This window comes from Myiozetetes cayanensis, unplaced genomic scaffold, assembly GCF_022539395.1.
Source record: "Myiozetetes cayanensis isolate MyiCay16 unplaced genomic scaffold, myiCay2020 scf5-8, whole genome shotgun sequence".
NCBI lineage: Eukaryota > Metazoa > Chordata > Aves > Passeriformes > Tyrannidae > Myiozetetes > Myiozetetes cayanensis.
In genome coordinates, this window is record NW_026087742.1 from 68,866,915 (window position 1) to 68,877,107 (window position 10,193).

Consider the following 10,193-nt stretch of genomic DNA (forward strand, 5'->3'; position numbering starts at 1 on the left):
ATTTATTAGTAATAACTTGTTTTTCTTGGAGAGGGTTCAGAAAAGGTTGGGAGACTTTTCTAAGCACCAGCTTAAAAATACTTACAACTATTCTAAATGCCAGTTTAAGAAATTTATAAATAAAATTGAACATTAGGACCTCTAAACTTGGAGAGACATGCTTAGAACAGGAAATGATAGTTTGTTAATAAAGAAAGGTAAATCATTCTCTAGGCTTCCGGTGGGAAACTTGGCAGCAAAAGGATTTTGACCTCAGTGGAAGGTAACTGCGACAAATGACAAATCAAGCAACTTTCTTCTTACAAGTGAGGCAAATGTTTGGCATCAGGCTGCACTGCATTCAGATCTATCATTCCCTGTGGCATATTCTTCTACCTTTAACAAATAATCCTGCAGGCTTTTTGCACTGACCGTATTAATTACCCTTTTTTTTTCTCCTCTCTGAGTAAAGCCATGCAAGCCTAACATTTTTTGTGAATGATTACTTATTTCCTATTCGAAGCACAAAAGCTCATCACTTATAGAATAGGTCAAGCTTTCAGTGCCTATTAGTCCTAGTCTGGAATGAATTAATGCATTTTCCTATGTTCGTTTTCCTTTTCTGTTGTAGAAACAGTATATGGGACATCTGTGCAAAGGAAGAGAACAAAAATCCTGTATTATTTTCAGGTGAAGTAAACAGTAACAAAAGAATACACTTAAAAAATCTATTTTCATTTTTCTATTAGGCTCACTGTAACTATAGTACTGTGAAGTTTGCAATTAGAACTACCAGTTCTCCCAGCTCAAAACAAAAAATGGGGGGGAAAAAATGACAAGTAGCCCAGTTTAATTTCAAACGTTAATATATTTTCTATTTTATAGTGAACATATGCATCGTTCACCCCTTATTTGCAGCAACTATGACGTCCTCATAAAAAGGGGTGACATTTTTAAGATGCCTCTTAAAATAAATATTTCTTTTTATAAAATAATAAAACTTCAAATAAATATTTTTTACACTAAACAATATGTTGAAAAATTAGAAAATAAAGGCTGAATTTTACTGTAACTGTACAATATACATGAAGTCCGAAGGGAAATCAAAGTTTTGTAATAGGTTTCTGTAAGACAAAATACAATCTAAAAACATACTGATTGATTCACATTCTTCCGAATGTACAACATATTAGTATAATATTTTATGACTGTGCCATGTCTTATGACACCACTTATTTTTCACAGTTGAAAATATTATTGTATGTACAAAAATATAGCACATTATCTCTGGCAGAAAACAATGAAAAAAAAAGCAGTCATTTGCTAATTTACAAATCTTGCAAGTACTATTCACAAACAATAGAGTTGCCTAGGAGTGTCTGTGTTGCTTTAGCTTATGCAATATGTGGGTCACGATGTACTGCATCCCTTTTTTTTTTCCTGTATGCCACTAGCTGGATCCTAACAAGCGTATCAGTTAAGATGGCACACACAGAGAAAAAGCATTTCACTGCAAACAGCAAAGTACATCCCCAACCCTTCTACTACAGTGCCAAGACCATAGCTGCTTAGTTGGTTGCATATGTACGTTAAAATAATAATCCTTGTTACTTTAGTATTTCTGACTAGTGATGCTATGTTGGCTTTTCAAAGTTCCTGGGGGGGACGCTGGGAACTTTGCAGCAAACGGTGTTGGAGTGTTTACAGCGGCACCCAGGCCGATTTACCCGGTCGTAACAGCCCTGGCACAACTTAAGGCAACCCTTGGCTGGTAGGTAACACCACAAGCAAGGCAGGAAGAGGGACACTACCCCCATGGCGGACCACCTAGTGCAGCAATGTGACTGACTGCAGGAGCAGGGGTTGTCAGCACAGTTGTCCTCATCATCATTAGAGCAGTGATAGAAGAGGCCCTTCACGCAGCAAACGCAAGTCCCATAATCAACCACGTTCTGGGCTGAGCAAAGACATTGCTTGTCACAAATCCAGCATGAGGGCAGGGTCCTCGGATAAGTGCACTCCTTACACTTACACTTTCCACAGTCTTCACACCTGTAGCTGTGCGCTCCCAAGTCTTCTTTGCTCAGGGGCTTCAGCTCGCTCGACTTGAGCTCAGACTTGGGCTGCATTCGGACTATGCCATCAGCAGCTGGCCCTGAAGATGATCCTAGAAGTCTTTGTTCAGATGAATTACTGCTTGTACTTGTCCTTGTACTGCTCCGTGAACCTGTGCTGACCGTGCTGATAGACCGGGACAGAGGTGCCCGAGGAGATGTGTGTGTCTGTGTGTGCTGAATCCGGCTAAAATGACGATGCTCAGGCAAGCCAAGGGGCCTCTCATTTTTGGGTTGGGTTGATAGCCGAGGAGTGGACTTGACCCCTGGCCGTGGAGCCACCGTAGGTCCTTCTGTGTATTCATTCGTGTTTCGGATGGCTCTGATCTGGTCCAATGACAAGACATGAACCTGCTGCATTAGAACATCCCGCAGGTCAGGCTCCCCGTGTGGTCTCCCACTGTCACGCCGAGCCTGTAGTAAGGGCTGCGACCCACTGCTGTGCTGAGCTCTTGTCTCCATCAGTGCCTGGAAGCGTGCTCACCCCGGCAGGCTTAGAACACATCTGAAATCCTAGAGCAACAAAGAGAGGATTCACTATTGCAACACATCTCATGCTCACTCCAGCAGCCTTTCAAGCCTGCAGGACCCCACAGCACTGCACGCAATCAAGTAATGCATCAGTCATTAAAAAAAGGAGTCACGTCTAGGGCAGAGCAGGGGCACCAGTCAGCTGAATGTACTTCCCTTGGCCTGTTCTACCTTCTGCTGTGGAGAGCTTAAGGGGTTTCTTTTCTAGGACCATGCAGCTTAACTTGTGGCTCTAGAAAGTGCAGTTATTGCTCCTTCTAACTAAGGCTTTCCAGGCCATCTTCTGGTCAGACCACGGCCTTTAAAGTGATTTCAGCCACTTGAAGTGACAGTTATTTCACATCAGGCTACTGAAAAACTTATATTAAAAAAAAAAAAGCCTGCAAGTATTCAGCAAGTGTAATGTGACCTGCTGATGACAGACATATAATTCTCCAATTTTGTTTAAAACTGAATAATATTTTGGTAGGCTAGTCTCTTTACACATTAAATTTTACACGATGTAAATAGGAAATTTTAGTTTAATACCAATGGTCCCAAGAAAAACACTAAATAGTAATAAAATGTTTGAGGTTAAGACATTAAATGAGTTAGTGCTACCAAAAACTTCAACAGCACAAGTAAAAATATCTCTCTTCAGTATTTTAGTGTGTGTCATAGTTGTGTACACCACTGTGATTGTTATTTTAAGGCTCAATACTACAAAAGCAATGTTACCACAGTTGTTTGGGTTTTTTTTTAACATGTAAAAATTTCCACAGACTACATTTCAAATTGTAAATATTACCAAGAGTGGCTTGTGGGACAGAGGCATGCATAATATAATCAAACAATGCCAACATCCAAGAAGTCTACTTGATTTTGAATATTACTTTAAGAGATCATTAACTACAAAGCAGAGATGCAGAGGTAAGAATTTAAATGAAAGCCCAGTGAAAGACACAGAAGATGAGAATCTGTAAGTAACTTCCACACTCAGATATGCACAAGTTTCAAATATTAACTACATTAGTTAATATTTGGTTTGCCTTTATCATATCTTAAAGTGGCTCCAAAATCCAATCACCTATACAAAAATCCAGAAAATATTTTACAACTAAAACCCAAGCAGGAATTAACTGTCTTAAAAGAACCATGCAATGTCTTTAATTATACCCTGAAAAAGCACCATAGTGTTACTCTGAACACATCAGTTACCAACAATAATACTGTATCGCAGTATAATAAAATATAGCCAAGCAGTTTAACAATGAAAATCTTTATTCTAACAGCAATGCAAAACATTTAACCTTTTAACTCCTGGCTCCCTTCCTTCAGGTGTTTTTTCCTTAAAAAAAAAAAAAAATCCAACTGTGACCACCTATTTTAAATATTGTCAAATCCTGGTTTTGGACACAGGAGGTATGTCATGGTGTCCATATCTCACAAATAAAAAAAAAGCCTTGCAAACTTGGCTTGAAGCATTGCTTATGTTTTCATCAAATTAAAACCTCTGCCATATCAAAACTTTCAACCAACATCCTAAGCAGACGTTCCCCTCATCTGAAATTATCTGAAGATGAAAAATAATAGAAAATAAAATACTTTCCCCATCCTTGAGAGGAACTGGCAGCCCTATCTGCCCTCCACGTCCAGATTTCCGCCAGCCCCAGCCAGCCTAGAGGATACTGCCTCTCCAGAAATGACAACCACTACAAAAGCAAAGCTGACCCTGACCTGAAGGCGCTTCAGAAGACCCTGGACTCGGTGGCGGAACCCCCTTCAGACGCCAAGGTGGGAGCTGGAGAAGCAGTCTCCGGTCTCCGCTCCCCTCCCTGTCTCCGGCTCCATACGGGGCGGGGGGCGCGCAGCAGGTGAGAGGCGACGGCCCCTAGCCCGCCAGAGAGTGCAGACGACCTGGAGATAACCAGGAGACATCCTCTAAGCTGAGAGATGGGAGGGGGCGGCTGCAGCCGCCTTATCAGAATGTCAAATCCATGTTTCCTTTTAACTCTTCCCCTCTATCCTCCCCCAGGAGATGCTAAAGGAGCTTCCCCTCCCGGGAAGTGCCAGGCGCCCTGCAGACGGTGCAGACAACACCTCCGGGACAGCTGGGCAAAAGGCAGATTACCCCCTCTCGCCTTGCCCTAAGCACCCATTCAGCTTCACAAAGCCAGCCGCTGGAAAAGCTCCTCTTATTTTACGCATATTCTGCAAATTGCCTGACCTTCAGCCCGCCCCGTTCCGCCCCAGCCCGGAGGGACCCAGGAGGCATTTTCAGTGGGGCATCGGGCCGAGCTTGGCGATCCCCCTTTTTTCTCCCCTTGATAGATCCGCTAAACGGGACAGAATGCAAAGAACCAGTACATTTATTTGCAAACGTACATTTGCCTAAAAATCCTTACGGATAGGCACGTCTCTCCTTCCCCTGACCTAGCACTTCTCCTCTTTGCATCCGCCAAGAGCAGAGAAGCAGATTTGCCTTTTTGTGAGTGCATGTGTGTGATAACATGATTCCCCACTTCTAAGAGTCAAAGTCCACTCTCACGGAGCTCAAGTGCCAGGATTGCTAACTTTTCCTAGCTGGGCTTGGCAAAAGGTCGAGAGAGGGGGACGGGTTTCGCATCGGTACATTTGGGGAAATTTAAAACGCGAGGGGCTTCTTGCGTGCTGTGGAAAAAAAACCCGTGTCCTGCTGGCCGGGGAAAGGCGAAGCCTAAGGGAGAGAAGTCCTCTGTCCATGAATTTCTGTTTTGTGGCCGGAGCCTGTGCAAGACACCCCCACCCCCTTTCCCACCGCACACACACCAACCACCTCCTTTTCTTTCAAAGTGCTTTGAAACCCCCATTAAGGGCCGAGTGTGTGATCAGACTATGGATTAGGGCAAAAGGGACTTTACCATCGGGGTGGGGCAAAGTGACACACAAATAGCTTGCTGAAAACACCAGCAGCTTTTTTCGTTGAGTGGAAGGGGGGTTGCTACGAAGTAAAGCCACCAAAAAAAAAAGAAAAAAGAAAAAAAAGAAGAAACAAAGTAAAAATCAAGGCTTTTCCTTTCCCTCCACGCATGTCCTCTATATAGAAGAACTTAGAGAAGTACTTTCCTCGTCTTACAGATCGAATTAGTTTAATCGCAGGAGAAATACCTAAGTGTACACACACACACACACACACGTTTGTACCAGACGTGCACTCACTTCCGAATCACACGGATCTCCCGACGCCACTACAGACGGGCGTAAATCACGCACTGAAGGCGAGTTTGCTCGCTCTCCCCCTGGACCGGGGGAGAAACAGCCCCGACGCTCGCCAAACCCGCAGCGCCCTTCCTTCAGCTCCCCCCGGAGCTTGTCGGAAACCCACGCGTGCCTAGCGAGGCAGGAGCGCGCAGGACCTCCCGTGCCCGGCTCCCCGCAGCAGAACACGTCGGAGTATGTCTCCTCCAAGCCCACCCCCCGCCAAACTAGCAGCCCCGCAGGCATTCCTGCGCGCCCGCGCAGCCCTCCGCCCCCTGCGCAGTCTTCCGCACCCCCGAGGCACCCCGGCGGGGCGCAAATGCGGCGCAGCCCGCAAAACCCAGCGGAGCTCCCCCCACCCCTCCCCGGAGAGAAACCGCTCCGAAATCCCACCTCCAGTTCGTCTCTGAGAAAGGAAAGAGAAGGGAAGGTGGGGAGAGGGAGAACCTGTACGAATGGAAAAGGGATCGGCCTCAAACATTTCCAGGAGTTTTCTTGGAGCAACCAAGGGGGGGAGGTTACTGAAAAGCTTGTTTTGCAAAGAAGGAAAAGGCTCTCACCGTGATCGCGGCGCTGCACCAAACCCCTCTCTCTTGTATTTTCTTCTTCCTGCGGTTTGCAAATAAATCCAGCCCTAAAGCAAAAAAAAAAAAAAAAAAAATTCTTTCCAAACTCTGCTTTAGTCCAACTTGTAAATTAGAGTAAGAATGATCACCAGGTTTAAAAAAAAAAAAAAAAAAAAAAGTCCAGAGCAAAGTTAGGTCTCTCTCCCCAGATCGATTATAAATACGTGCGTGCGCGTATACACTATAATAATAATAAAATCACCTCTCCGGGTCGGGGTGGGTTTTCTTTGCTCCTAAAAAGAGATCAGTCTCACACACGCTTTTCTCTTTTTTTCCTCAATGAACAGGAGGCCGACTCGCCAATACCAAGTCACTTTTTTTTGTTGCTGTTGCAAATGATCAAGAGGAAAGGGGAAAGCCAAAGAAAACAAAATAAAGTGGATCTAAAATAAAATCCCAGAGCTTTCTTCCACTGAGCTCCTCCAAAAAAGCAGCTTGTGCAATGTAGCCGTTCTGCTGAGAAGCTGCTTGCTGCAGGCTCCTCTCCCCTCTCTCTCTCTTAGCTTTCTCGCTCCCTCTGCGAGCGTGTGTGTGTTGCAGGCAGCTCTGTGGTTTGCAATCGGGGGGTTGTTTTGGGAGCGCAGCGGATTTGTGGTGGTGGTTGTTGTTGTGTGTTTGGAGGAGGTGGAGGAGGAGGAGGAGGAAGATTTGAGATCTGAGCTGTAGGGGCTCGGCGTTTTTCTGCTCGCTCGCTCTCTCCCTCTCTCTCTTTTTCTTTCCGGAGGAGGTAGGGTGATCTCTCTGCAAAAGCAGCAGTAAATGGCGTCATGTGGATCTGAGGAGGAACAGAGCAGTTGTTGTCCCAGAGGATATATCGCATCCGGTCCCAGCTCATTGGCTCTGCGGGGCTACATTCACTGGCGCTCCCAGCGCCCTGCCAGCACTCTGAGCTGCGGGAGGCATTCAAAAGGGCAGTGCTGCCGCCGAGCCAGCCTGGCGGCTCCGGCCCGTCCGCGGCGCTCCCCTGGGCTGCGCTGCGCGGGGCGAGCGGCAGCCCCGCTCCTGGGGCCTCTCCGCAGCCTGCGAGCACGACAGGCTGCTCCGTGCACAGGCTCACGCCGCTCGGGGTTGCTTTTGTGCTCGTGTATTTACTCAGAGGCAGGCGGCGATAGCTTTGCAGGGGAGCCGAGGGGAACTCGCCTCTCCCGGGGAGGAAGGCGCGCTCTCCCCGCCGCTGCGGGCTTTCGGGGAGACCCGCGTTCAAGTGCTCCCCATTTCCCTCCCACACGATTTTCTTAACCAAGTGGAATAAAGCTTTGCACTTTCTGCCCCTCCCCCCCACACACACTTCGCCCTTTCCAGTCGCCGGCCGCGCAGGGAGCAGGAAGGGTGATTACTTGGGGCATTGTCCCGCGGATTAACGCGATTAGGCGGCGCGGAGGGCGCCCCCGTGCCCGGGCGGGAGCGCGGAGCGGGGCCCGCGGGGCGCGGGGCGGAGCGGAGCGGGCGGCGGGGCTTTCCGCACCTCGGGCGGCCGCCCGCAGGGTGCGCGGCGGCCCTGCAGCACACAGGTCCTCTCGCCTCTGCAGGGGGTGGGGTGGGATTTTTCTTTAGGGGGAAAAAAAAAAAAAGGGCACACAAAACCCCCCTAAACTTTATTTTAATCAGTTCCCATTCGTGCGAGGGACACGGTCTGCGGGCAGCTCGCGAACGTGACTGTCTTCTGGGCGTTCCCTGACGCGGCCACAGCTCGGTCCCTTTGGTACGAGCTGCAAGCACCGACGGGGCCACTGTGGATGGTTGGGCCCAGGCATCCTGCGCCAACAAGTATCTATAGGCGTCCCCGCTCCCCCACGCAGGCATGCACCTAGCACGAGTGTTCCCACGCCACGTGTGGCACTGCTTCAGATACACACGGTGTGAGGTAGGAACGTGCTGCGTTATTTACATGAATAACCCTCGCTGCAAAACCCCCACCAGCCCTCCACTACTTGAGGCGATTTCGCAGGCACTTCCTCTCCTACACCTGCTGGTCACCGCTGTGCGGAGGGGGTGGTTATTCCCGATAAAAACGCGTAAATAAAGAGGGCAACGTGTCTCACACGGCCGGCCTTCGGGTTTTCGTGGTTTTATACGCAAGTGTCCATTCTTCCACAATAATATTTTGAACTTGCAACCTATTTTCCACAGTTGTTTGGCAGGGAGGTCAGCCGGAGTCACACGGGGCTCACTTCTTTCCTTCTTTTCAAGCGGGATCCACCGCTCCCTACCCCGCACAGAGCTGACGCAGCCCGGACCTCCCTCCCTTCCCCACCCTACCCTCTTCGACCCCCAGGGCCTGCAGACGGGGGCGGGGGACTGCCCTCCGACGGAGCCGCAGCCCGGCGGGACTGGGTTACCCTCGGGGCTGCCGGGGAGCGGCGGCGCGGCCGCTCTCCCGCCAGAGGGAGCGCGGCGCCGGGGCGGGGGGCGGCGGGTCACGGCTGCTCCGCGGGGGCAGCAGCCCCGGCGCCGGTCAGCGCCAGAGGAAGCCGCGGGCCTTCCCCTGAGCTTCCCCTCGGGAAGGAACACCCGGCAGCGCGGCGTCTCTATGAGGACGCACCGAGAAGAGACCTGAGCATCCTTGGAGGTGGTGCCCTGTGTGCAGGCTGTGGGCTCTGTGTCAACGAGGCAGTCCACGGGATTAGGCTGTGAAGGATGCATGGGTTAAAACACCTGGGAAAAGAAAACACGATATTCACCTCACTGTGGAAAGACAAAAATCACTTCCTCCCACATGGCAAAGTCAAAATAGTTTAAGAAGTATGCAAGCCTATACACATGGGAAGGGTCTTTTAAATTATTTATCAGTGTTTATACTGAGTATATAAATAGTGTTTTAAACCAGAAAGTTCATGTTGGGCTGTATTGCAATCATGAGTCTATGTGCCTGTTCTCAAGTACAGGTGTATACACTTAATATAGAGAGTAGTCTCAACGACAGATCTGAAACAGTGTAGCTATTTTTATTCACAAAGTCAGTCATGCATGCAAAATAGTGAAGCATCAATGTCCTATAGTTCAAAAAACCCCTCCAAAAAACCGAAACGTCAAGAATACACAGGTAATCAAGAAACAGTGCACAAATGGTGTGCTTTTTTTTTTTTTTTTTTTTGCTTGTGTGTTTAAGTGTTGGAAACTCTAAACTGATTTCTCAGGCTTTTAATCTGATGGTACCTTGGAACTAGCTTTTGGAGGATTACATGTATCACTCACATTTCACATTTCTTGTCATAGAGAATGACTTAATGCATGTGATTATGTTTCCCCTAGTGGATTGCCCTAACCACTGCAGGATTTTTTTTCTCTGCTTTTAACCCAAGCAGACCTTGGTTTTGGAGATGAAGTTCTTTAGTTTGTTGTCAGCAGAGAAATGTAAATGTTGTGTATGTGTATATTGGTGTACATACTAACATACACGTGTTTATATGCATATGGGTGTGTATATTCATGATATATTTGAATTGTAGCAATTCCAGTGACTTCAGTTAAAAAGTGGGGCACAGCCACTTGCAAAGTCTGTGACATGACAGACACCCACCTGAAATAGTTGAAGCTTTTCTACATCACCCTCAAATTGTTCCATGAGGTTTTACTTGACTTGATTTTCAGCCCCAGGACCTGAAAACAAGTGTTTCCTCCCCATTTTTGAAAAGAAAGGGAAGTTAATTCATTCCTGCAAGGGAATGAAAGTGCAGTAAATTTGCTGACTTTGAGAACATTTTGTGCATTATCTCATGAGTTAATG

General features: G+C 47.6%; 1 protein-coding gene across 1 annotated transcript; it reads right to left on the minus strand.

Moving 5' to 3' along the window:
• Positions 1 to 827: 827 nt before the first annotated feature.
• SPRY2 (sprouty RTK signaling antagonist 2) lies at positions 828 to 7,205 on the minus strand. The gene is made up of 3 exons (XM_050333613.1): positions 6,669 to 7,205; positions 6,401 to 6,474; positions 828 to 2,606 (listed from the first exon to the last, which is right to left on the minus strand). Exon 3 carries the CDS (start codon positions 2,553 to 2,555, stop codon positions 1,614 to 1,616), a length of 942 nt encoding a protein of 313 aa, XP_050189570.1. The 5' UTR covers positions 2,556 to 2,606; positions 6,401 to 6,474; positions 6,669 to 7,205; the 3' UTR covers positions 828 to 1,613.
• Between the last annotated feature and the right edge of the window lie 2,988 nt (positions 7,206 to 10,193).

Bases quoted from the DNA above. Each gene is read 5' to 3' on its own strand.
- SPRY2 (XM_050333613.1), bottom strand. From the start codon at position 2,555: ATGGAGACAAGAGCTCAGCACAGCAGTGGGTCGCAGCCCTTACTACAG.